Genomic DNA, 27,968 nt, shown 5'->3' on the forward strand with positions numbered 1-27,968 from the left:
TTACTGTAGAGACGGTTTTCTGCTAAGAGAGAAATTGTATGTCATTGAAATTAAATGCTTTTCTGGGGATAGAAGGTTCCAGTTTTTAATGAAATTACTGAGTGTGGTGTAGTGAAATGATTAAAATCTGTATTCCGGGAATGTGGCAGGGAAAAAAAATCAATAAGTGCTAGCGCAGCTTTGCTGCTCAATGTGAATCCTGAGAACGAAATAAACTACTACAAAAATAATAATTAAAAACATATCAGCACATTAATTTATTTAGCATCAGTCTCCTGAGACATCATCTTCACTAATTTTTAGCATACATTTTACTGTGTAATGAGCAGCCTTTTTTTTTCAGATATCCCTATTAGACAGGCAGTATTTCTGCCCTTCCCCCAGTGCTCCTGCACTGCAATCATTGTACTTGCACTTATTATGTTACAAATGACCGAGGTAAGGCTGACATTCTCAGTGCATGCAAAAAGACCTAGTCTGCCAAGCTTTTTTTTCCCCCCTAATGAAGCAGCTTTGTGAAATCTCCCCATGTGTTAATACTAATGAAGATCCTCCAGCACAATTAAAATCACAGCCAGTGGCTGAAGAGGAAACATAAAACAATAGCATCTTTTAAGATACATTTATTCACAAATGTATGTACAAAATATACATATATGGTCAAATTATTCTTCTGTGGCTTGCTTTTCACTTGCTCTTCATCCTGAAAATTAAATTATGCAATTTTTAATTATATAAACATGGAGACTTCCATGTGTTCCGGAGGAAAAAACACTACCTCAATGAAAAAAGTATATATATTCTCGTGTAATAAAACGTTAACCGAAGTTACAGTTTTTAAAAAATCATTTTTAGGAAGTTATGGGGTGGTGTACCCAGGAAGGAGTAAGGTGTACTTCACCTTTATTTTAACTTTATTGGTTTTAGGATGTTGGGATTGGGGGGTGAGGGAGAAATCTAAGGGTAAATAACAGAAAGTTGGGAGAGTCTGGAAGTAAACAAAAAGCACACCTCCTGTGTAGTTTAAAGATGGAGAAATGAGCTACCAGGCTTAACTTGATTTTTTAAAAAAGTGTTCAATTCCTGCGATTAGCTAACCCCACTCCTTTTGACTTCAGAAATTGGAGGGAGAAACTACAATTGGGATTACCTTTCACAGGTTTAACTTCTAACTTTAAAACGATTTGCTGTTTTAACGTGTTTTATTTAAACTTTAATTCAGTGCATCAGCACTACAGCTAGTTTAACTTGCCTGTGTTTGGGCAGCAGAGTTTTATACCGGGACCGTCTTGCGTCCTGCATTTTGAGTTCCAAACATCCACGAATTCCTGGCATATTAATTTAGATGGTTTATAGACTTCAGCCGAATTCTGAGTTTACAGACAAAAAAGTTTAGGTGGAAATGGTTAATCTAGGCTCCCTATTGCCCAGTTTTAAATTGGGTTTCCAATCCTATTTTCTGTCCTGCTTTGGAAAGAAAAAAAAAAATTAAGTTTCTTAACTTTTTCTTGGGACAAGGAACGGTTGCAAACTCAAAGCTACAGAATTCTTGGGAGGAAGAAGCAACCCCCCTCCCTCCCTTGGCTCCTTTAGGAGCTGATAGGTCATTTATTATTGGAACTGAAATGGTATAAACAATTCTCTCTCTTTTTTCCCTTGTTAACAGCAACTTTCATTGTTAGAGAGAGGAGAGAGAGAGAAGCCTTGTTGGTTGACGTCACTTGGTTCATGAAGCCTTCGCCTAGAAGTGAAGCTGCTGAACAAACCTTGAGAAGAATCATCTCCTGCTTCAATCTGCTGCTGGATAGGAACTAATCAGAGAGAGGCGGAAGGCGGAGAAGGAGGGAGTCAAGGGCTTTCGCGATCACAAATCTCACCTCCACTCCAACTCTCTTTATACTTTCCTTGCAAAAATAATAATCGAGACAAGGAGGTGGTAGGGCTTCCAAAAACAAAAATCGTAACCTTCAGCCATCTGGGGAAGGCAAAAATCTCATCCACCGCAACTCTCAGTTCGAAAGTAAAGGTGAGTTTAAAATCTTCGGGTGTGAGGGGTGCGGGTGAAGATGGAAATTCCAAATGTTACAAAGCCGGTTGGTAGCAGAACAGGAAAAACTACGCTCCGCGAGCGGGGACTCCGGAGTTGCTTCTCTCGAGGCGCTCGCCCTGCCCGCCCTGCTCGCCCTCCGCGGCTGTTTACCCTCGCCGGTCGGTGTGTCTCTTTGTTGTGCTGGCTGGAAGGCTGGGGCGGTGCTCGGGGTCCCGAGCGGAGTTTGGGGGAGGAGGACGCGGTCCTGGGTGGGAGGTGGGGGGTGCGGTCTCAGGAGAATGTAAACTTTATTCCTAGCTGCCAGTGCGGGACTTCGGTGCAGCAGGGCCGCGGGCAGACGCCGCCGCCGCCAGTCCGCCTCCTTTGTGCCGGTCGCCCTGCTTGGCCGCCCGGGCTGCGCGCCTCCTCCTTCCTTCGGCTCCCAGCGCTCGGGTGGCCGCCAACAGTTTTGCTTCTTAAACGATAACCTCTGGCACTGTTGCGATCGCCGTTCCTCCCCGGGAATATACGCTGCTCCCCCAATCCCTGCCGGGGTAGTTTCCAGATACCCCCCCCACCCCCCAGTCCGCCTACTGCTGCCCTTTTTTTGCCTCCGCCCCCTCTTCCCCTCAGGACTGATGATCAGCTCCTGGCACCCCCACCCGCCACCCCCCAAGTCCGGGCCTCTTTTGCTTTCTCTGTGTAGCTTTGGAGCTCCAGAGTTTATTGAAAATGGGCTGGTGGGGGGGGCGGGTGTTGTAATGGGGCAGGTGAGACGGGAGAAGATCTGGATACGGGAAGATCTGTGCCTGTACACGGAGGGTTAGAGGAGCGTAGCTTTTCCTACAGTAATGTCTGTCTCCTCGCAGTTCTTCCCGGGAACAACCGCCAGCCCTCAACTCCGCTCTTTTAATCTTCTTGTCGCTCCCCTCCCCCCTTCCTCTTTCGCGGCTTTCCTCCTGTTACTTTAGTTCCATGAACCCCAGAATTAGGACTTAGGAAAGGAAGGAAGTGTTTGTTGGAGAGTAAGAGCTGGCCCTGCTGTTTGGGAGATTTTTCTCTTTTCTCTCCCTCTGTATTTATCTTTTGTGTGTTGCTTCCTTATAAAGAGAGAAGCAGCTGCAGTCCTTGGCCGAGTTGGTGAAATTTATCCCTTTGTGTATATTACAATATCCTCCATTTTTTTTTTCCTGCCCTCTAAACAACAAGCGTTTCGCCATCTTGGGCAATTTTTATTCCCAAGTCTCCCTTTTTTATTTTTGAGAAAGGGAAAGAAGCCTTAGAAAGGCAAAAAAGTGTGTCTGGATAAAACTCAAAGTTTAGGGAATGTTCAGGGGGCCCAGTGACGTCATGTAAACTTTATCGAGAAATTTTCCCAAGAGTAAAATTTTCACCTAATTTTTTTCCCCGGTTTTAAAAGGCAGGTAACTTACTGGTTAAAGATAAGTTGTATTGCTTATTTTTGGGTCGCGTTCTCAAAATGAATCCTCAGCGTCTACACATTTTACGTTTTGGTAACAGGTGGAAAATTATGTGCAAAAAGATGGTATAAACTTTTATAGTGTCATTGGTATTCACCTAGTTTTTTGTCTACGTGTTTTTTCTTAAAAGGTTTCAAATGTTATTTTTAATGAGTATATTCCTTTCTCATTTACTTCACTCTGCTGTAGATGTTTCTTTAATCAGCTTGGTTAATATTTTACATACAATTATTTTAAATTACCTAGGTCCTCTTTTGTAATTAAATAATTTTTTAAAACATATTTACTTACATTTTGGAAAGATACAACTTAAAATACCTGGAACTACTGGATACTTTTAAAATTTAGTAGCACATATTAAACGATTGGCAAAAATGTCATTAGTATTTAAAAGGCAAAATTTATTTTAAAATATATTTTATAACTTAAAGCTGTAAGCTCTTTGGCAGCCATTATGTAAAAATATACAATAAAAATTAGTGTTGCTTTAATTTGCTTGTTTAAAATAGTTTTTTATCTCACAGAAGTTCGATTGGTCACATGACCAAACTTAATGATTCACTGACTGGTATATAAATAAGAGGCACTGTAAATTGAATGGGAAAGTGGGATTCTGTCTCCTGTAGTCATTTTCAGTCAGCATATTTACTTCTCTTCTAACAAGGACATGAAACTGTCTGTATTTAATTTGCATTCTCTTTGTCTTCTGGGATGGGGAAAAACACTGGTTATAATTAACTTAAAAAAAAACTAATAGAAACAATTCTGAATACATTGAAAAGGTTTGTCTAACATAAAAATTACATTGTATGTAGTATGTTTTTATCTCTGGAGCAGTCTTCTTTGGTATTATTTGCTATGTTATTTATATTGGAATTTGCTTTATGTAAAACGCTATATAGAAAGCTTGACTGAATTGAATGTCTGCCATTTATGTGAATTGTAGGTAGGTGAAAAATGTTTAAATAGTTAAAAGCACATAGAACAGATGGTTTTAAATTATACATGCAACAAAGGACTAGAAGATTTGGCAGATTATAAATGGCAAGCAACAGAGGATAAGCAGTTTAAGAAAATGGTAGTTAAGTACATTTGATGTCTCACACCTATTGTAAACACTGTACATATTGTCACTATGCTGCATAATCAATAATTTAGACAACATTGGGGCACTTTTAAATTTCAGATAGAAAAAAGTCAAATTTTACAAATGTTTGAAATGAATGGCTGAATGTAAAATTATTTTAAGTCTGTGATGACAAATAAGAGTCTTTCAGGGGAGATGATCAAACTGTATGCTGTAAAAAGAAAGTTATTTATCAGGACTTAATATTGTATTCATATAATGGTTTGGAGAAAAGTAGGAGTAGGCAGATATTTTAAAATCCAGAGAATAGTATCTTTACTGTTCCTATATGTTAAACTATTGCTTAACTATAGTAGCATTTACTCTTTCAAACACTGCTTAAAATATTTTTAGAGTGTTCAGTCTTGGAAATGCATTTATTAGAATGCTGTTGGCATTCTTATCAAATGAAGGATATATTTTGATATTTTTTGCGTTTTGTACATTATGATAATTTTTCTGGGTGAATATAGTTTACTCTCAATTTTTAAAATATAATGATTTTTATGTAGCCTTTGCCTTTCTAGAAGAATCTGAGTAATTATATTTAGCATTTTTCAAGATTTAAAATAACAAAGTATTCAAGTTGGCAGAAATTTGTTTTTATTTTTATGTCATTTATTTAAAATGCGTTTAAGACTGTAATGGAAACCTTGGAATTTTAATTCTGTTGCCCTTTCTCTCATTTCTTTGTTTGCATGTTTATTATAGAACTGCAGTGTAAAGGAGCAGATGTTTTGCCAAACATCCTGATGTGTTGCTTTTTCTTATGGGAGTGCATAACTGTTCCTTCTGATGCATCAACTTGACAGCTGGTTGATTTCATGGAGCTGCTAAGAAGCCATTAGTGGTGTCATTGAATTGAAACAGAACAGTCACTCCCAGCTTGAACTGCAATTGTTAATGTCTTTGTTGCTACTTTTGTGTTACTATACAAGATGTAGGATATCACAGTTGCGTGAAAGTTCCAGTTTTCTGTCTTATCTCCTTGAATTAGTGAAAGAATGTGTTAAACTTGATTACTTTTAGATTTAAAGATTTCTCAGAGGATTTTAAATTGTAGTTTCTGAGTTTCTGACCTAATCTTAGCTAAGACTACCAAAAGAAGTGATTTAACACAAAGTAATGTGTGATTTTGACCCCTAGTTGAAATAATGTCTTAATGATTTTTAATATACTTGATATCCTAAGGGATTAATTAAATTACCTAGTTAGGTATTTTAAGAAGCTTTTGAATATATAAAATTAAGTATTTCATACCATAAGGTTTTAAAAAAATTGTTCTTTATTTAATAAATGTTGACTAGTTTGATTAAATATTTCTTTAAACTTTTGTTGCAGAAGGTAATCAGAAGAGAAAAGAATTATTGAGGAAGTGGGCAAGTTTATGTTTAGTTTTCTTTATAAGGAGGTGAAGATATTAAATAATGGACTAGTGGCCATTTAATAATTTTAAAAATTGAAATATTTTTATTATACCTACTAACTTTTAGTGATAGTTTCTCCTATCAGACTATGGTACTAAAAGGTGTCAGATCATCCCATTGATACCTAAATGTTTTCTACTTACTTCCTTACTTACTTAATTTATTTATTTAATTTGATAGGAGAGGAAATAGGAAGAGGAATAAAGAATGACCATTCCAACAGACAAAGCACTTTAAAAAAAAAAAAATGTGTAAAAAATCTTTAGGATAATAAGCTTAAGGATATATGATGTAGTTTACCACTATATCAGGAGATATCTAGTTTTAGTGTTTACTCATTTTTACTCTTTAAATCTTTATGTACCATAAGCATTTAAACAATTTTTCAAAGAGCATAAAATTTATAACATATTTAAAATAAGTTTGCCTATAATAAATACTTAAAATGTTAAATTGGTGATCAGAATATATGGTTTGCTGAGTTAAATACCATTAGAAGGATTTCCTATACAATATAAACAAATTGTAAACATTTCTTATACACTGCTAAGTGATTCCAGAATTATGATTTCCTGCAATTATAAGTTTATAGAGATGTTTTCCTTTTAAATAGACCATGTATTACTAAGACTTCTTTCAGGTAGTACACTTTCTCAACTCTTTTTTATATAATAGCCATACAGTTCCTTAAAAAGAAAATCATTCTGTTACCCTAGCCTATGATTTACTTTTTAAGAAACTCCTAACATTTGTGTCAAGGCTAATGTTCATATAAACTAAATTATGGTAAGTTGTATATTAAACATAAACTTACTTTAAAGGAATCTCAATTCTTAGCTCATTTTTATAGGTAATATAGTCTGAATTGTAGTGCAGATCCTCATCCCAACATGTAAGTAGGAATTTTTCCACATTTGGTCATTCTAAACAGAAGAGTCATAAAAAGTTTAAACTTTCACAAGTTTTTCTATTGACCCTATTAGCTTTGAAATTATGGGCAATAAGTATAATTAATTTGCAGTTACCTGTGGAATTAGAAAATATTGGCAACATCTTTGCTGAAAGAAAAACAAATTTACGTGACTTTTAAATCTACATTGAATGTTATGTGAACTGTGGCAATTCATAATACAATTTGAGATGTAAAATATTTAATAGACTTGATATGTATTGTTTAAACAGGTTTTTTTTTAAATAAATAGGCTTTTATAGGAGTGTGAGGTGAAAATACAGTTTTTATCCCATATATTTGAAAATTTGCTCTCTAAGTTGGGGTGTTTTCTATTTTTTTTTTAATTGATGCTTTCAAAATAGTTGTTATAATTTATGAAATTTGCATTTTGGTTTTTGAATGCCTTTCATTCAAAAAATAAGTATTAGAAATAATAATGTAGTAATATGTAGATAAGAACCTTTACTAATTTTGTGGGTATATATGTGTGCATGTGTATTTAAGGAAAAAGAGGCATTTGGTTTGAAGATAATTATTGAATTGGTACTTCAGCTATGTGTACACGTAATTGTGTGTTTTTCCACTGTTTTCTCCTCTTAACACTTTTCCACAAGCATGCACTCATTAATCAAAGACGGTGCACTCCTGCTGAGGGCAGAGAGGTTCATCAAATTGGCAGTCAGTTTGGTGTAAAGAACAGTGTACTGAAGCTCTTAACTCACTGGGACATAAATAAATCTAAGGTCTTTGTATGCAAACCCTGGAGGTTAATACTGTATAATTCAATGTCCTGTCTTTGTTTTTATGATTGATGTTTTTAAATGTTTCAGGCTTGATGCAAGTCTTCTAGTAGGTCAGGTCTGACATTCTGATTGGCTGAAGAAAGAAAGCATTAGGTTGTCAGAAGGACTTTGAGTCTGCTGCAGAGATTTTGATTTTTTTTCTTACGAGATCATTGTCATATTGCCTGAGCTGTTATAGGAATGTACCAATGATTGACATCCCCCACTGTGATAATGGAACCAGTGCATGAAATGCCAATAGTTTGGTCCTATTTGTTCGGAAGCTTACTGCTATTTGTATCCTTAACAGAGCTAACATGTAGAACAAGCAAAACTACTGGGATTTCTCTGTAGAAATAGTGCTGGGATTTGGCTTTAACATGAATTGGTTGCATATTCATAATTTAAGAACAGCTGGTTACAGCAAGCACATAGTCATTTGCAAGCTATTATAAACCATTCCACTCACACATGGAGCCTGTGCTTGGTGAATTTTTTTTTTTTTTTTTTTATTGATCTACCTGCATTTAAAATCTGGTCACTGCTGCTACAGAAGCTCTTCATTTTAGCTGTGTTTGCAACATAGAACAGCTTCAATTTTAAATATTTAATTTAAACTAAATGCTGAATAAAATGAAGAGGCTTTGAAAGACCAAGTGTAGAAAGTCAATAATGTATTACCTACATATATTTCATCTTGGCCAGAAACAAACAAACCTAGATTACACAACTATTGTAATTTTTTGAAAATATGTTTTATAATTTTGTCTATAGGTAGGTAACTGAATTATCTTTGATTCAAAAATGTTGTTAATTATATTTTGCTAGTTATCTATAGTTGTAACTAAGTAACCAATGATTGTGATTAATTAATTGTGATTAATTTACTAATTAATTAATTAGTAAAGCAATTTCACATAATATATAGAAACGTGACTATACTTTTAGTTTATGAGTGGTGTAAGACAAGATAGGAAGAGCAACAGGACATTATAATTTGATTAGAATAATGCTAATCCTAAAACCAGAAAGCTACTTTTATTTTTTTAGAAGAAATCTAATGAGGAGTCTCTTCTGCTTTTTCAGTCCCTTCTGGAATATTAAGCATAGCTCTGCTCAAGTCCACTTGTAATATTTTTGTGCATGTTCTGCTGCCTAGTAGTGACTGAAAGAAGAGGAGAGAATCTTTGCATCTCAAGCTTTGAGTGAGAAGAGTGGGAGGTGAAATGTTAAATATGATTTCAGATACCCTTGTAGGAATCACAGGGAGCTCTGCCTTGATTTGTGTATGTTAAAATAAGTGGATACCTGAGTGATTTATAAAGATGGTGATTATACTGAGCCTTCTACACAACATAGTGTTCTGTTCACATGTGCATGCATGTGTTTGTCCCCACACTAGATGATGAAGTAGCTTTCAGCACTTCAAGGTTGAGTACCATTCCTAAGAGTGCCTTTTACTCTTCCTTGGCTTCACAAATGGCTGGAGATGTTGGTAATATAATAGAATATATGGCCAAATTTAATCTAGCTGATAGTGGGCTGTACTTTTTTCTAAATAATAAATTCAGAGGTTATTAAAGGACGATTGTTATGTTTTAGTTTCGAATTGCCTATGATAACAACTTTATTACACAGTTAATTAGCTATTATTTGAGGTTACGTGGGTCATTTTGTAAATTATCATATTCTCCTTTTCTTTGTTTTTTGACTGTCATCCTTTTAGTTATTTTCCTGCTCTTTGGGAATCTCATCACAGAATAAAGTGAGAAAATAAAAGGAAGTGAAATTCAAATAAGTTTTGTTTCCTTCCTCTCCTACTTGTTGATAGATCAGAAAAAGAGAAGTTCTTAGGTTTCCACCAAAATGAAGGTTTCAGATTTTACTTGTCTGCCTTTTTTGGTTCTCATTACAACAGTTAATTATATTTAGATAAAAAGAAAGATGAGATAATGAACTCAGTTCTTAAAGTATTAGTAACCTTTGAGCATCTGGCTGGCTCAGTCAGGAATATGTGATTCTTGATTTCAGGGTCATAAGTTTGAGCCCCACATGGGGTGTAGAGATTACTTAAATAAAACTTTAAAAATAAATAAAATATTAGTAACCCAACAAAACCATAGAAATTGTAGCCATTATTTGAAAAATGAATTGACCAAGTAATGACAACCACAGGAGAATCACTGGTATTTGATATGCTTTTATTGTTCTAGTACCAATAATAGGGAAAAACAGGACAGCTACCCTCTTTAATCACGTTCATACTGAACTCTGTGTTAAGTATTCTTAGAGACCTATGATTGAAAGTTTGTGAAAGCTCAGAATAAGGAAGAGATGACTTCTGGTTCAAATCATTTTAAAAGGCTTTTTTAGTTTTAGGTAGCTTTAAATTAGACTGAGGAAAAGGAGTAAACTGAATACCTAGAGATCAGGAAGAAAGGATCCAATAAAAGAAGGGCATTGTGAACCCCTCATAAAACGAATAAATAAAAGCTAGTTCTGTTAATTATATGGCATGGTTGGGCAACATTTTGAAGTTATCCCCAACCCATACCTCTTCTCCCAGAATAAAAAGAATGTTATGGGATCCTCCTTTTCCTCCATTGCTTTCAAGAATGACTTCTTGGCTTTTTCTGGAGAAAGTGGGTTAATCAGTTTCAAATCATCCTTTTCAGTGATAGGTTTGTTGTTTGTGGAGGCCAGTTTAAAATTGACAGAACTGCCCTTTCTGATCAGAGTTATTGAAATATTTGTTTCTCATGAGGTTAATCAGAACCACTCCTTTCTCCTTCATTCTCTTAAAATGCTTTATAAATGGTTTTTGGTTTTGTTTTGAAATGTAATGCATGGTCATATATGCTAAGAGCACTGAGCAAGAGAGGACATCTGTTTCTCTTTTCTCAGTTTCTTGGTGAAGAACTAGCTTTCCAAGGGAATTCAATGACTGACTCAAAAAGTGCTTTTACTTCTTTTAGTTACTTTGGATAAATAAAGACGATAGACTGGCTGAACTGCCAGTAATAGGAATATCCATAAGGACAAAAAGAAACAATTTATAGCCCCAATTTTTTATTACATTTGTACTGAATTTCACTAATAATAGAAATACGATTTAATATAGAGAGTATGGGGCACCTGGGTGGCTCAGTCCATTAAACATCTGACTTTTAATCTTAGCTCAGAGCTTGATCTTGGGGTCATGCGTTCAAGCCCCTCGCTGGGCTCCATGCTGGGTAAGGAGCCTACTTAAAAAAAAAAAAATAGAATATGAAAAGGAAAGATTAAAAAAAACGAACACACCAATGTATAAGGTCTTAATTTTCAGTAGACTTTTCTTACCTTCATCATTGGCGTACTAAGATAATGAAATTTATTTCAATTTCCTTATTTACAATGTTGTGATGATGATTTATTTTCAAGAGATGTGTCAGAAGAAAACCTTAAAATTTTTACATAATTATTTCTATATGATGATGTATTTTGAGATAAAGTTGGAAATGAGTAGGAATAAAGAGCTATCTAATGTCTGAGTTTAGAGACAAGCCATACTTTCTCTGGGTTCATGATGATTCTGTTATTGAAACATTACTTCTGGACTTCCTTGAGAAAAGGATTGCTATTGACATGAACCATTATGGCAACATATGAAACAGCAAAGCCCATCTTGAACATCTAAAAAAAATAGGGAACAGCATGTAAGTCACAGAATGATATGTTTCTCCTTTTATGGGTTAGTGTAGCATACTGGAAGAAATAGGGTCTGCCAGGCAACCGTAACAGTCAGAGGTTGTGGGTCAAATCTCTTTATTTTAAAAGAGGGGTTATTGTAGAGCTAAACCAAGTGTTGTTAGGGGGCGGGTAGTAACAAGATCAAAAAAGGAGACAGTTTTAAAGGAGGTTAAGAGAAATGGAACACTGTTGCATAATTGAGTCCTCTTGGAAAGTCTCAAGATTTTCTCCATTGTGGCCTAAGTACCTTAGCATTAACTTCTTATGCACTGTCATTAATATTTTCAGCAACTTAGGGAAAATAAGTCTTATCTATAATCATACCTTGGGGATTTGAAGTAGGAAGTTGAAGGGTTAGGGAAGGGCTGTGCAAACAGTAAACAGCTGGTCCAGGAAGAGAACATGTAATACTTTGGCCAGTTAGGGGAAAGCTTTCTTTCCCTTCCCTTTCCAGAAAGACTGTTCATAGATGTACTGCCAAAATTCAAAAAGGTGAAGAAATGGTTTAAAGAATTTGTAAGTGCTTTTCTACTATGTGTAAAATGGGAGGGTAGGAACAAGGCATGCCAGAGGCGGTGGGTGGTGGTGATGGTCGTAGAGCTAGATATACTGTGACCAGAACTTTCCACTATTTGGTTTTCTGGGGTTATTGTTTTTAATGAAGTGTTCTATTGACATAGTATTTTGATTTGACCTTTTTTGCTTTAGTGTGAAGCACTTTTTGTGAAATAGATCTCTTTTTTGCAATTTATTGCAAACATTTTATTCTTAGTAGGTAACATTTGATATGTTTCAGCTTAAGTCCTGAGCTACCAGCTAAATTAATTACATCTACCTGGGTAAAAATGCATATTTAATTTGTATTTGGTAATCTCATGACTTCACAAGAGACTTGAAAGTAATCCCGTAGTTACCCATGGAAACAAGTAAAAATTACTTATTTTTCATGTTTCATACTATTGTGATGGGCCAATAGTCACATGTTAGGCAGTAGTGATTAGTTAAATAAATTGATTAAATTGAGAACAAGAATCAGGCTGACATCTATTACTTTGTAACTAGAAACAATTCAAAGTGCTCAGAAATAAAATGCCTAGCCCATGATATGCTTAAGGAAGTCATAGTTTACTTAGAGAAAAAGGTTGTATATAGAGTATAATCTCATCTTTTGTGATTTTTAACCCACTGAAATTCAGTTATTTATTGGGGTAGAAAATTGGGGGTGGGGAAAGAAAAACAATTTCAGTAACCATCATTTATTCAGTGATGTTATCTACAGGCAGGATACAGGAGTCAGGTGTCTCTGGGTAGTTCTCATAGTATTCTCATAGGCTCTTATGTCTTAATATAAGTATATTTTTTTGTATTCATAGCTCCTAAATGCATGCCAGCTATGAGTATCTGGAACTCAACTATGTAAATGGCATCTATTTTAATGCTGGCAAATGGGCTATGTTAGACTTATTGAGAGATCATGTATCTGTCTCCAGTATAGTTCATGTCAAAGATAATATTTACTGTATTTTGATATATCCTACTGACTAGAACCTATTGATATACCTACTGACTAGTATCCCAATAAGATGAGTCTCCAGCAGCCAACTCTTGATTTCAGCTCATGTCTTGATCTCAGGGTGATGATTTCAAGAATGTGAGCAGGCATGGAGCCTACTTTATTTTATTATTTTTTAAAGATTTTATCTATTTGAAGGGGAGAAAGAAAGAACACGATGGGGGGGGGGAGGGCAACAGAAGAGGGAGAACCAGGCTCCCTGCCTAATTTAAAAAAAAGAAAAGAAAAGAATGAAAAGATGTCTATTGTATATGAAAGTAGCATGGTTCAGAATAGTTTATATGCTAAAGTATTGCTGTAGATACCCCAGAATGTAAAGAAAGAAAAAAATTGGCTTGGAATTAAAAGTGTTCAAGGAGATGGTAGAACTTCAGTTAGTTTTTGAAGGAAGTACTGGTTATATTATTTATGGTAGTAGCTTTTTTTTTTTTAAGATTTTATTTATTTGACAGAGAAACAGTGAGAGAGGTAACACAAGCAGGGGGTGTGGGAAAGGGAGAAGCAGGCTCCCTACTGAGCAGGGAGCCTGATGAGGGTCTCAATCCCAGGATCCTGGAATCATGACTTGAGCTGAACGCAGATGCTTAATGACTGAGCCATGCTGGTGCCCCTAGAGTAGTAGATATTTTAGAACAACAATGTGAACAAAGGAGAGAATGGAGCGAAACCTGCCTAACTAAAATTTGTAGTAGGAGATAAAGTTTGAGTTAGCTAATATATTTTTAAGCAAAGATGTGATATGATTAAAAATTTAGAAAGATGGATTTGGAGGAAATCTGTTAAATGTGTAGAAGTAGACACTTAAAAGAAAAACCAGTGACAGTGCAGAAATTCCAGTGTCCAGTGGTAATGACTGGACTAATAGCAACAGAATGGGTAGGAGGATAAATATGAGGTACATGATAATTTAAAGGAATGGGGTTGAGCTAGTTTAGGGAGGTTGGAGATTGTAATACCTTGCATACACATTTATTTCTTATGACTATAACAATAATCTGATGTAGCCAAACACCTATTTCCTCCTTTCTAGATACTGAAAGTAAAAACAAGAGAGATTGGGGGCACCTGAGTGGCTCAGTTACTTAAGCATCTGACTTCCGCCAGGTCATGATCTCCGGGTATGGGATTGAATCCTGCATTGGGCTCCCCTCTCAGTGGGGAATCTGCTTGTCCCTCTGTCCCTCCCCTTGCTTGTGTGCGCTCTCACTCAAGTAAGTAAGTAAGTAAATAAATAAATAAATAAGAACAAGAGAGAATGGCTGTGGCTTACCACTTCCTAGTGGCTAGATATTATTTCTAAATACATCATATCAGTCTCATGATGAGTTTAGCTTAAGATAAACTCTGATCTATTTCTTTAAAACCCTTCTACCTTACTCCTGATGGATCACATTTGTATGAAGATGAATACTCACATCCAGTTAGCCTCATATTTTTCATTTTTATTTGCATTTATTGCTCTGCATGTGTTTAAACCACTGCTAAACATCACTTTCTAAAAACCACTCGGAGATAGGAGGCAGCATGTTCTAAACATATTACAAACATACCATACTTTTTATAGATCCCTGAGGACAGACTTTCATGAATCCGTGATTATACACATGATGTTCCCTGTATGCAATTTTTATTCCCTCTCTTTCTACTTGGTAAAATGTGCTTATTTTCTAAGACTTCAGGAGAGTTGTTTTTTTGAAATTTTTCCTTGTGCTACAGTGGAACGCTAATAGTGGAGCTCACGGTTGTTCATACAGATAGATTGATTCTTTACTTCTGACCTTTTTTTTTTTTAAGAGATTTTATTTATTTATTTGACAGACGGAGATCACAAGTAGGCAGAGAGGCAGGCAGAGAGAGGAGGAAGCAGGCTTCCCGCTGAGTAGAGAGCCCGATGCAGGGCTCGATCCCAGGACCCTGAGATCATGACCTGAGCCGAAGGCAGAGACTTAACCCACTGAGCCACCCAGGTGCCCCATTACTTCTGACCTTTAAGGTTAATGCTTCAATGCACATTTTTATGCACAGTGCTTTATTGTTGCTGTTTGGCATCATTTCATAGGATAAATTCCCAAAAAAGTAATTATTGGGTTAAAGGCTGGGAATATTTTATGGCTCCTAATACATGTCTTGTGAACTTGGCTTTTGAAAGGATTTATGAGTTTATGGTATATTAATAGTAGTAGGTAGTAGTACCTATTTCACTACATCTTCGTTGGATTGGGTTATATTCATCATTTTTAGCCATTGCCAGTTGCATTGCAAAAAAATTATACCTTATTGGGGCGCCTGGGTGGCTCAGTGGGTTAAAGCCTCTGCCTTCGGCTCAGGTCATGATCCCAGGGTCCTGGGATCGAGCCCTGCATCTGGCCCTCTGCTCAGCAGGGAGCCTGCTTCCCTTCCTCTCTCTCTGCCTGCCTCTCTGCCTGCTTGTGATCTCTGTCTGTCAAATAAAAAAATAAAATCTTTAAAAAAAAAATTATACCTTATTTAATCTGCATTTCAGTGACTAACTAGAATGAGCGTCTTTCAGTTAACCTGTTTCTCTTTTGTGATTTGTCTTTGACATTGCCTCTTACTGTACAGAGGTCTTAGTACATTTATTATAAATTATAAATTCTAAGTATTAATGATATTATGCTATTAATATATTTATTATAAATCTTTAACTTATTTAATAGTTTTTTATTTACAGAAATGTGAAATACTAACTTGTCCTTTCTAGATTTTTTTAAACATTCTTAACATTTTTAAGCTTAGAAAATGTCTTCTTGCCAGGGCACCTCGGTGGCCCGGTGGGTTGAGCAACTGACTCATGATTTTGGCTTAAGTCATGGTCTTGAGATCATGGGATCGAGCCCCACTTTAGGCTCTGCGCTCCACATGTAGTTTGCTTGGGATTTTCTCCTTCTCCCTCTGCCCTCCCCCCTGCCTGCTCATACTCAGACTCTCTTTCTCTCTAAATTAAAAAAAAAAAAAAAAGCCAATGTCCTCCTCCCCAGAGTTTTTATAGTCACTTCTCATATATTTTATTCTTTGACATATAATTCTTTCCTTTCCTTTTTTTTTTTTAAGTAAACTCTGTGGCCCAGGTGGTGCTCGAACTCCTGACCCCAAGATCAAGAGTTATATGTTCTGCCAGGCATCCCCTTCCCTATTCCTTTTTGCTAGTAAAACTACACTTTAATGCTCATATTAAGGCCCAAATTCCCATCAACACTTGGTATCTGTACCACATTTCTGCTGTATACTCTAAAAAATTTGTATTATAGGGAATGTTGAACTAGACCACTAAAGGTCAACTTTTGAAGGCACTGTCAAATTTTTATTTTGTTTCTATCTCTTGTAATAAAAATTCTTTATTAAAATACTAATTTTATTGGATAATACTCAGCATATTAAAAATAAATGTTCCTTGATAAAGTAGGATTATCATCCTGGTAAGTAATTCTATTATATTCATTAGCTGCCTGAATTATCACTATTTGAGAATACAACTTGAACCTTTAGACAATAAATTCTTATATTATCTTATATTTGTGCCATATGTTTATTTGTGATAAAAGTAAATTGTACATGTTACTCTACAACTTGCCAATTATTCTTTCTTACAGCTGATCATATTCATTGTCCTTTCCTTTTTTCTTTATATTAATTTTGTTGTTTTCTAATATTTAAGAAAACAGGGTACAAATGACATAAAACATGTTAGTTTTAGATGTACAACAAGATTTGTTTTAAAATTAGAGGTGTATTGTTGACTAAAAAATTATCAAATGTTTTGAAAAGTACAGAAAATATTAAGATAAAAATGTCAAATGTCCAAAATTTTATTACTTGCATTTTTGTTTTATTTTATATTGAAGTTTATTTAATGAAATGAAAGTCTTCATAAACCTCCTCTCTAAAAACAAAACTGAGGGGAACTGGCATAAAGTGAAATGGTTTTGTGCTATCAAGTAAGAACAAATAAAAAATCCTATTAAATTAAGCAAAAAAGCACATTGGTGACTTTGGCAATAATAGTTTCAGTGAAGTGGTTTAGACTAAAGCTAAAGAGATAGGAACATGAGTTTGGATATTGTTATTGTTGTTTTTAAGGGAAATGAAAAGAAATTGGCAAGTTTCTAGGAAAAAAAATATGGGCTTGAAGGTAACTTTCTTGATGATGAGAAGGACGGTATAGGGGCAGGGAACATAATTTAGAAATTCTTTGAGAAGTGGGATGACATGGGTTTCAGACCCATGTTAGATTGATTGACATCAGCTAGAAGGAGGGGTAACTCTATATTTAGAGGGAACGAGAGGGTGTGGATGTTTATAGCAATCATATTGGAGCTTTGGTGGAAAGAAATATCAGAGTTCAAGTTTCAAATACCAGAAATTCTTCAAGTAGAGGGGTATATGGGTGCCTTAATTGGTTAAATGTCTGATTTAACTCTTGATTTTGGCTCAGGTCTTGATTTTATGGTCATGAGATTGAGCCCCTGTCAGGCTCTGTGCTCAGCAAGGTGTCTGCTTGAGATTCCCTCCTCCCTCTCTTTCTGCCCCCCCCCCCAACTCATGCAGGTTCTCTTTCTTAAATAAATAAATAAATCTTTTAAAAAAATTTCTTCAAGGGGCACCTGGGTGGCTCAGTGGGTTGAGCCTCTGCCTTCGGCTCAGGTCATGGTCTCAGGGTTCTGGGATCGAGCCCCGCATTGGGCTCTCTGCTCAGCGGGGAGCCTGCTTCCCCCTTTCTCTCTGCCTGCCTCTCTGCCTATTTGTGATCTCTTTCCGTCAAATAAATAAAATCTTTAAAAAAAAATAAAAGAAATAAAAAAATTTCTTCAATAGCCTCTTTGCTGGTTTTTCATAAAACAAAGTTTTAATTTCTGATCTTTTTTTCTATGTAAGTATTTATGTGTTTTGTTTTCTTTTTTTACAAAATAGGTACTTGTAGGGACGCCTGCGTGGCTCAGTTGGTTGAGCAGCTGCCTTCGGCTCAGGTCATGATCCCAGCATCCTGGGATCAAGTCCCACATTGGGCTCCTTGCTCGATGGGGAGCCTGCTTCTCCCTCTGCCTCTGCCTGCCATTCTGTCTGACTGTGCTCTCTCTCTCTCCCTCTCTCTCTCTGACAAATAAATAAAATCTTAAAAAAAAAAATTAGGTTCTTGTACTTTTTCATTCTTTTTTACTTTATTAGTTCTTTTTTTGGATTATATCAGGAGGCATTTTCTCATGTCATTAAATATTTTCAAACAGTATAATTTATTCAACTACCTAAGTTTAGGGCATTTAAACTATTTGATTACATATAATATATAATGAAATAATATAACATCAAACATCACTAAGCCTTTGTGCATATTGTAATTTATTTCATTAGGAAACATTCCAGGAGATTGAATTGTTGGGTCAAACCATAATGAATGGTTTACATTTATGCAGTGGTATTCTGGTAAATATTAACAACTGGTTTGTGTGTTGGCGGAGGGAGTCTTGATTTATATTGTGTGTTCTTTTCCCTGGTGTAAATACTCCTGACACAGCCTATTTCATTCCAACAATTTAATACCACTGAACAGAATTGGAAGTGTAGACACACAATTATTATACAGTATCTGTACCAAGCTGATACAATAGATGTAAATAACCTCAACAGCTCAAAGAATAATAAAATGTGGTAAAATAATTAGAAAGTGATAAATTTTGAGTATTTATTGCTTTATTTTTAATATAATTTATTGATTGTTAAGTTTATACAATTAATTTTTAAAAGATTTGTGTATTTTATTTTATTTTTTTAAAAGATTTTATTCAATTTATTTGACAGAGAGCAAGAGAGCACAAGCAGGGGGAGCCACAAAGGGAGAGGGAGAAGAAGGCTCCCTGTTTGAGTAGGGAGCCCAAGGCGGGGCTTGATCCCAGGACCCTGAGGTCATGACCTAAGCTGAAGGCAGATGCTTAACCGACTGAGCCACACAGGTGACCCTATGTGTTTATTTCAAAGAGGGAGTGGGAATGGAAGTGGGAGTGAGAGTGGGAGAGGGACTGATGGAGAGGAAGAGAGAATCCCAAACAGACTTCCTGCTGAGCATGGAGCCCTACGCTGGCTCCATCCCACAACCCTGAGATCATGACCTAAACTGAAACCAAGAGTCAGACACTCAACTGACTGAGCCACACAGTCATCCCTATATAATTTAATTTTTAGAGATGACTGTGTTTAACAACTGGGTTGCAAAATTCCTAAAAATTTTAACAATTGACTCTTGTGAACTTCTATGAACAAGGTCTAGCAAATCACTATTTTCTTTTTTTTCCTTCTCTCTTTCCCTTCCTTCTTCCCTTTTCTGATATTTATTTTGGAATTCTACCCCCATATTGTTATTTTCAAAATAGGAAAAAATACAACTATTTAGAAGACCAGTGTTGCATTCTTTTTGTATATGGCTCTAAGGTTTACTTTGCTTTACTCTTGAATTTTTATCGTAGGTGGAATCTACTTAAGTGAGAGGTGAAGTGTGAACTCTCAGCTTTTTTTCCCCACAAGACATTCAATTTCTCCTGAAACATTGTGGCATAATTCTTACTGGCTATTGATTGAATTACTCAACTTTCTTATTTTTTTCTAATAATTTATCAGTTGATTCTCTAGTTTTCTTTATATGTAATCATGAGATAATTTTGTTGCCACACTTCTAATATTTACAACTTTATTCTTTGGCGCAAGGAATTAGTTGCCTAGTATTAACACTGAGCATACCGTTATTTTTTTCTGATTTTTGAAATGCTTCAAATACTTCATCGTCTGTGATACTCATTTTGGTTTGTTAGATGTGTTTTTGAGAATCAGGTTAAGCAAGTATTCATTGATTTCTATTAAGACTTTAACATATTCAGAAAGGAGATTGAAATTTACTTAAATACATGGGCAACTTGGTAGTTCTTGATGGCTTTCTCTATTTATTTTAGTGTTTTGTTTTGTCTTTTAAAGATTTTATTTATTTATTTGACAGAGTGAGCCCAAGCAGGGGGAGTAGCAGGCAGAGGGAGGAGCAGACTCCTCACTGAGCAGGGAGCCCAATGTGGGGCTTGATCCCAGGCCCCTGGGATCATGACCTGAGCCAAAGGCAAATGCTTAACCAACTTAGCCACCCAGGCACGACTACTTTTCATTTTACAATTTGTGCTAGACAAAGGTTTAGATGTTGATGGTATTCGATATTTGGGATAAGCAACAAGATGAACTAGACAACAGGAAATACAGTTTGTTTTCTTCTAGAACTTTTTTGGTGAATCTCTTGAGATTTGTGTTGTGGGTGTACCTGTAATCCTATATCTGAGGGTCAACCTTTGATTTTAGCAGTTCCCCTGTTTCAGGGAGAGCCTGACATACCTGTGGATGGGGGATATTAGTAGGGGGAGAATTGCTACTCTGTAATACTGTGGATTATGAGTTTGGTATGGTGAGTCAGTACTTATGTCTGCTTAGTCAAATTTGATCATCACTTATAAAGCTGGCTCCTTTTCAACCATAATGACAGGTTGAGGAAAATTAAAACAATGAGGCCTAAAGGCCCCTTGATGTCTTTCTGCAGTGTGAACACAAGAGCCAAGCTCTGATTTCCACTTCTCTTATAGGCCTTCCATGTTCCTAAACTTCAGTTCTACAAGTTGTGGGTTGGGACATTTCAGAATTTTTCAAAAAAATTTCAGATTTTATTTCTTAAAATCTGCCCCTTATGCTCTTGGGACATATGTGTATGGAGTCAGAGTCTTGTTATAGTGTTGGTATTTTCCCTGACTTTTTTGATGATGGCGTTCTTATACCAGTTTTGGGCCTTTTGGGTGGATTTTTGGGGAGGGATTATGTGAATGAAAGCTGTTTTATTTTTGTTTAAGGCTCTTTTCATATACTCATGAAATGTTCCTCAGGAGAAGTTGTACTATCTTACACTCCATCCCGTGGACTTTGAGAATTTTTTTAATGTATTCTTTTTTTTTTTTTTTAAGATTTTATTTATTTGAGAGACAGAGATCACAGATAGGCAGAGAGAGAGGAAGGGAAGCAGGCTCCCCACTGAGCAAAGAGTCTGTTGCAGGGCTTGATTCCAGAACCCTGGGCAGAGTCTTTAACCCACTGAGCCACCCAGGTGCCCCTTTTTTTATTGTATTCTTAATGGGAATAATTTTATTTTAATATATATATATATATATATTTAAGATTTTATTTATTTATTCAAGAGAGAGTGAGAGAGAGAGAGAGAGAGAGAGTGAGGGGAGGGGCAGAGGGAGAAGACCCCAAGGATCCCAAGACCCCAGGATCATGACCTGAACCAAAGGCAGATGTTTAACCAACTGAGCCACCCAGGGATTCCTAATTTGTATATTCTTAATTATTACAAATAATCATATGTTTTTGTTTACTGGGGAATTATATTTGTATTTGAATTGTTTAAAAGAAATTATTTTTACTAAGATTTTTGGAGGGATATGCTCATAGTAATTTTAAAGATTTTTCTTGATCCCCTCCACCCCAAAAAGCCTGGTCTTACTGTGAGGTTTATGGGTGATTATTTTCTGGATGTCATGACCCTGAGATCACAGCCCAAGCTGAAATCAAGAGTCTGGGACATTCAACTGACTGAGCTACCCAGGCATCCCTCAGGACCTTTCTTATAAGAGGATTAATATTTGGATGCATAGAAGTAAACAGACATACATTCCAGATTGTCCGTAGATAAAGATGGAAAAATTTGGCCAAAGTTTGTATGTTCACTGTGGAAAACAGTGGTTGAAATGTAGATTTTGGGCATATTCTTTGTTTTCTGATGTTTACAGGTTAGCACATCATGTATTTTATAAATGAACATTTATTTTCATTTTATTATTTTAGTTGTCACATAGAGGTAGGGGCTTACATTTTTGTTTCCCTTAACAGTAAGAACAAGCACATTAGATATGAGTTTTGTCCAAACTACATCACATCTTAATGCTTTACTTCATCATTTACTTCTTAAGTGTTTGTTCTAGGCAAGGAACTCTCCAAGTTAAGGTAGGAAGAAATAAAAAGGTGAATAAGATACCTTATTGATTATCTAATTTAGCAAAAATACTCAAGTTTATCAGCATTATTTAGCATGTTTTAAATCCTTATATAGCAGTATACTGTACGTATCATTTTCTGATGTGCTTTTTCCACTAATCTTTGTGTTTTAGTTTCTGTGGGTCAGGAAAATGGGATTGGCTTAGGTGGTTTTAACTCACGGTCTCCCTTGAGGTGGTTATCAAGCTTCCAGTTGGGATAGCAGTCATCTCAAAACTCAGCTGGGGCTGGAGGATCTGATGCCAAGCTTAGGTTATTATTGACAGTTCCTTATTGGCTATTGGTAGGAGGCCTCAGTTCTTTGTTACGTGATCATTTCCATAGTGCTCCTTCTGACATGGCAGCTTCCTTCCCCCAGAGTAATGAGAGAGACAGAGACAGACACAGAAAGCAAACACAGAAACATAGACTCTTTGAAGTGACAATGTTTTGAGAGAGGAAGACGAATATTTTGAATATAAAGCAACTTGGCAAACAATAAACAGTTCAGACGATCTAACAAAGTAATGATTTAGGATACTAACAAACTTAAGATGACCCCAGAAATATTTAGAAACTTTGCTGAAGGAATTTGTGTTCCAGGGGTGCCTGTGTGGCTCAGTGGGTTAAAGCCTCTGCCTTCGGCTCAGGTCATGATCCCAGGGTCCTGGGATTGAGCCCCGCATCAGGCTCTCTGCTCAGCAGGGAGCATGCTTCCCCTCCTCTCTCTGCCTGCCTCTCTGCCTACTTGTGATCTGTCAAATAAATAAATAAAATCTTAAAAAAAAAAAAGAAATTTGTATTCCAGACACATAGTGTTTCATTGGTATTGTGTGTGTGTGTGTGTGTGTGTGTGTGTGTATATATATATGAAAGTTTAATACCAGTATTAATAGAAGGTTTATTTTCATTCTTAAAGGTAGCTGCTTTGCTTGAAAATAAAAAAGTCCCATTAGAACCCACTGTTTCAAATAAAATCAAAATTAAAATGAATCACAAGATATGCTGTCATATTTTAAAGCCTTAATTCTAGTACTGTGAATTTTGTGATGGAAGGTAAATCTGGACATTTGGTGATTTTAGAGTTTTGCTTAGTTTTGTTTTTTGGCCACCCAAAGTGGGAGTGGAATCAAAATTTTTAGAAGTTATAATGAAAATGTAAATACTTTTCTGTGAAAACAAGGAAAAAATAATGGACTGGAAGTATCTTTAAAATCATATGAATTGTGATTCCATTCTTCCTTTTCATATTTTACCATTCAGTACTTGACTATCCTTCTATAACTGTTATCTTAAAATATTTGCTTCTGCTTCCTGATTCTACCTTTGTTACCATAGAAACAGAAGTGGACTAGGGAAATTGGCAAGACAACCAGCAACTGAAATTAATAAGGATTCTAACTCTTCACCTGTAGTAGTTGTATTTCATTTACAACTCCTGTTTTAAAAATAAGCAATGTAAGGACTGTTGAGCAGGAGAAAAAAAACCTGAAACTTAACTCTCATTTGCTTCAGACTTGTTCTTTTGCCTAGAAAACTGTTAGGAAAGAACCTTTCTAACAGCTCGGAAAAGAGCTTTTCATTCTTGTGAACGGTTAGACTACTATCTCTTCTGTGATGTTATACCTTTAGATGTCTATAATATGCTTTTCTGTTATAGCTTTAGATGTTTATAATATACTTTTCAGTCATAGGTTTTAAAATAACAAAACCATAGGTTTTCTAGAGAATGAGATGTGATATTATGTGATGCAAGTCTACTGTAGTCAATATGTTTCCACACATACTACTTAAGTGAATCCGGAAAAAGAGATATGGATCTTAAATTCTGAGAAGGTATTAAAAATATTATATGTAATCAGACTATTACTTGTTTATCTTGTTAAGAAATAAATGTTTTAAAATAAAGTTGTAAAATGTAAAATGTTACTTTTAAAGGTATTTAGAAACTTCCAAAAGGTACCTTTTTGCATTTAAAAAATATTAGACTAATTTAAAAACGTATTTTTTGTTAAGTAATTTCTTTGCCTGTTGTGGGGCCTGAACGCAAAACCCTGAGATCAAGAGTCACATGCTCTACTAACTGAGCAAGCCAGGTGCCCCTCTTTGCATTTTTAATTTTTTCTTGAAATGTAGGTAAATCTGACAAAGTTCACCTTGTAAATAGATGAACTATTCAAGATTGCTAGAAGTTTGCTTCCTTCAATGTTTTTCCCCCTTTTTTACAATTAAGACATAGCACATTTTTAAGTATTTTTTGCCTTAGAAACCCAAATTTAAGCTGCTTTCCTCTGGTTGCTTCCTTAAAAATTTTAAATTCCTATATTAAACCTGCAGGCATACGTCAAAGATATTGTGTGTTCTGATCAGGACCACAACAATAACGTGAATATTGCAATAAAGTGAGTCAAATGAATTTTTTGGTTTCCCAATGTGTATATAAGTTATGTTTACCCTATACCATAGTCTGTTTAGTGAGTAATAATACCATTATGTCTAAAACAATGTACAAATCTTTTTTACTTTATTTGACTATAGTTGATATACAATATTATATTAGTTTCAGGTATACAACTTAGTGTTCGATAAGTTTACATATTATGCTATAACAATATCACTGACTATGTTCGTTATGTTGTGCCTTTTATTCCTGTGACTTATTCATTCCATAACTGGAAGGCTATATCTCCCATTCCCCTTCATCTGATTTGCTCAAACCCCCTCTCCCATCCTCTATGGCAACCATCAGTTTCCTCTCTGTATTTATAGGTCCAGTTGTGTTCTTCATTCCTTCATTTGTTTTTGTTTTTGTTTTTAGATTCTACTTATGAGTGAAATCATATGACATTTGTCTTCCACAGTCTGACTTATTTCACTTAGCATAACACTTTTGGTTTATCCGTGTTGTCTCACATGGCATCATCTCAGCATTTTTTATGGTTGCATAATAGTCTCCACAGTGGAACTGCTTTTAAAGCTGGAGTCAGTCCTCTCAAATCCTGCCACTGCTTGGGGTGCATGAGTGGCTCAGTTGGTTAAGCAGCTGCCTTTGGCTGAGATCATGATCCCTGGGCCCTGGGATCAAGCCCCACATCTGGCTCTGTGCTTGGCAGAGAGCCTGCTTTTCCCTCTGCCTGATGCTTTCTGTCCCTCTCTCTCTGCCAAATAAATAAATAAAAATCTTTTAAAAACCCCAAACCCTGCCACTGCTTTATCAACTATGTTTATGTAATATTCTGAGCCCTTTGTTGTCATTTCAGTAGTCTTCACAACATCTTCACCAGAAGAACATTCCATCTCAAGAAACCACTTTCTTTGTATAGCTGTAAGAAGTAACTCCTCATCCATTAAGGTTTTATCATGAGATTGCAGTAGTTCAGTAACATATTAAGACTCCACTTCTAATTGCAGTTCTCTTGCTATTTCTACCACATCTGCATTTCCTTCCTTTACTAAAGTCTTGAGCCAACCCTTCAAATGTTGGAATCAGCTTCTTCCAGACTCCTGTTAATGTTGATATTTTGACCTCTTTCTATGAATCATAAGGGTTCTAGAATGGTGAGTCATGTCCAAAGGTTTTCTATTTTTTTTGCCCAGATCCATTAGAGGAATCACTATCTGGCAGCGATAACCTTACAAAATGTATTTCTTATGTAATAAGACTGGAAAATCAGAATTACTCCTCCATCCATGGTCTACAGAATGGATGTTGTATTGCCAGACACAAAAACAACATTTATCTCCTTGGACATCTTCATCAGAGCTCTTGGGGAATAGGGAGGGCCAAGATAAGGGAGAGAGATCCATCAGTGGCGCACTCAGAATACACTCAACATTATTATCCTATAACTTTATTAAGTTCATCATCTTATATGGGCATGGTTCATGGCACCCCAAAATTAAATAGTAATATCAGAGATCACTGATCACATAGATCATCATAATAAATACAATAATAATGAAAAAGTTTGAAATAAACACTTCCAGGGGGCACTGGTTAGGATCTTCCACCTAGGTCAACCTTCATGCTTACTCATGCCTGCAGACCCAGTACTGTCTCTGCTGTGCCCAGTGCCCCATGCATTGGGCTTCCCTGTTGCAGGATTCTGCAGCCAGTCCAAACTCTGCTGCCTCAGCCTCTGCAGCAGCCCGAAGTGGGAGTGGGCCTTTTGTGGGGCACTTAGGGCTTCTCTGCCTGCAAATGGGATGGATCAGCTGAGCCACCTGTGCTCTCCAGTATCCTGGGGCTGCAGCTGCAGCATGCTGTATACCCAGGGGACAGAGCTTTGGTTGAATTACTGAGTGATGCAATTAAGGAGGAAGAGAAGAAGCAGAAGCAAAAGTCCTTCCCCAAGATACTGGGAAGTTGGGAGCTGGAAGTGAATGGGACAGAACCAAAGTAGTGGGGAAAGTTCCTAGAGAAAAGTTCCTTCATTGTCACTCTCAACATTAACAATAACATCCTGGCAACATTTGATAGGGAAGAGGAGCCCTCCCAAGCAGAGGGTTAAAGAACAGGAGCCTGAATTGACATCCATTCCCAGTTTCATGGTTGAAGTTATAAAGAATGTGGCAAGAAGGCCCTATTGCTAGACTGTCACTACTGTCTAGAAGATGAGCTTGGACAAGAAGAGGAGGACAAGAGTGATACTTTCTCCAGGGAAATGACCTTTTAGTCCATTGGCGAGCCTGATGGGAAGGACACTCAACACCAATCCCTTGGCTTGGACTCTCTATGACCCCCTGCTGGATTTCCTGGCAGGCTGAGGTGTGGATAACACTTTAGTAGATGAGTTAGTGGAGCTCAGCACAGCCCTGAAGCATCAGGAAAATTACTTTTCTTGAAGATCTCAAAAGGTTTTGTCAAGAGCCAGTTGAGCATACAAGACATTGAACATTTTAAATCTATGGCAGGTTTTGCTTTGGTCATAGAACACACCTACTCTGAAGCCAGACACACACATGTTTTGGGGTGGTTTTCATTGTAATAGCATGGAAAATTATTCACATTTAAATTACTACCATTGCCCTCTTATTTACTATTAATTTATTCTCTACAAATCTGTTATTCCACTTTTTTTGTATAACATAATGGGGAACAATAAAATTGTTTTATGTCCTTTCTCAAAAAGAAAAATTGAAATATTCCAAGAATTACCAAAATGTGACACAGAGACACAAAGTAAGCAAATGTTGTTGGAAAAATGGTACCAATAACTTGCTCAAGGCAGGGTTGCTGTAAACTTTCAACCTGTAAAAGCACACACTGTGAATGCAGTGGAGTACCAAAGTATTGTTTTTTTCTTGTTGTTTTGATCCTACAATGTTTACATTGTAAACATTGGGGTTTTTTTGTTGTTGTTGTTTTTGAAGAACTTTTTTTTTAAGGTTTTATTATGTATGTATGTATGTGTGTGTGTGTCTTTGAGAGCAAGAGATAGAATGTAAGAGTGGGGCAGAGGGAGGGTCAAAGAGGTAATCCTCAAGCAGACTCCACGCTGAGCGTGGACCCTGATTTAGGGCTTAATCTCACAACCTGAGCCAAAAATCAAGAGTCGGATATTCAACTGAATGAGCCACCCAGGTGCCCATATTTTCAAGGAACTTTTACTTGTTTTCTTTTTGAGTGGCTGATTAGTGGTAGCCATTTTTGCCAGCCGTCTTTTTTAATATTGTCTCTCTGTTTTGGAGTTGTCATTTCTTAAGAGGACTCATAATTCATGGCTATATCTAAAAATTTTTATACTGTAGATTAAAATTAAAGTTTATTTAAGTATGTTTATATAATGACAAGCTGTAG

The 27,968-nt window shown here is 36.2% G+C and overlaps 2 protein-coding genes and 1 pseudogene across 20 annotated transcripts in view; 2 read left to right on the top strand and 1 right to left on the bottom strand.

The window, feature by feature from the left end:
• Positions 1 to 608: 608 nt before the first annotated feature.
• Positions 609 to 11,460, bottom strand: LOC123387983. Its single transcript, XM_045066738.1, has 3 exons — positions 11,387 to 11,460; positions 1,767 to 2,838; positions 609 to 1,370 (listed from the first exon to the last, which is right to left on the bottom strand). Exons 1-2 carry the CDS (start codon positions 11,458 to 11,460, stop codon positions 2,010 to 2,012), a joined length of 903 nt encoding a protein of 300 aa, XP_044922673.1. The 3' UTR covers positions 609 to 1,370; positions 1,767 to 2,009.
• The window catches only part of BAZ2B (bromodomain adjacent to zinc finger domain 2B), a 316,560-nt gene continuing 290,485 nt past the window's right edge, over positions 1,894 to 27,968 (top strand). For 18 of the 19 annotated variants that reach the window (XM_045066575.1, XM_045066584.1, XM_045066581.1 and 15 more), the window contains exon 1: positions 1,894 to 2,026. The gene's annotated coding sequence lies outside the window, so the exon portion shown is untranslated. The remainder of the gene's footprint in view (positions 2,027 to 27,968) is intronic. The other variant, XM_045066576.1, reaches the window with a different exon arrangement.
• On the top strand, positions 25,373 to 27,668 carry LOC106004972 (annotated as a pseudogene).

This window comes from Mustela putorius, unplaced genomic scaffold (genome assembly GCF_011764305.1).
Source record: "Mustela putorius furo isolate JIRA1106 unplaced genomic scaffold, ASM1176430v1.1 tig00003869_pilon_pilon_pilon, whole genome shotgun sequence".
In the NCBI taxonomy this organism is placed as follows: domain Eukaryota; kingdom Metazoa; phylum Chordata; class Mammalia; order Carnivora; family Mustelidae; genus Mustela; species Mustela putorius.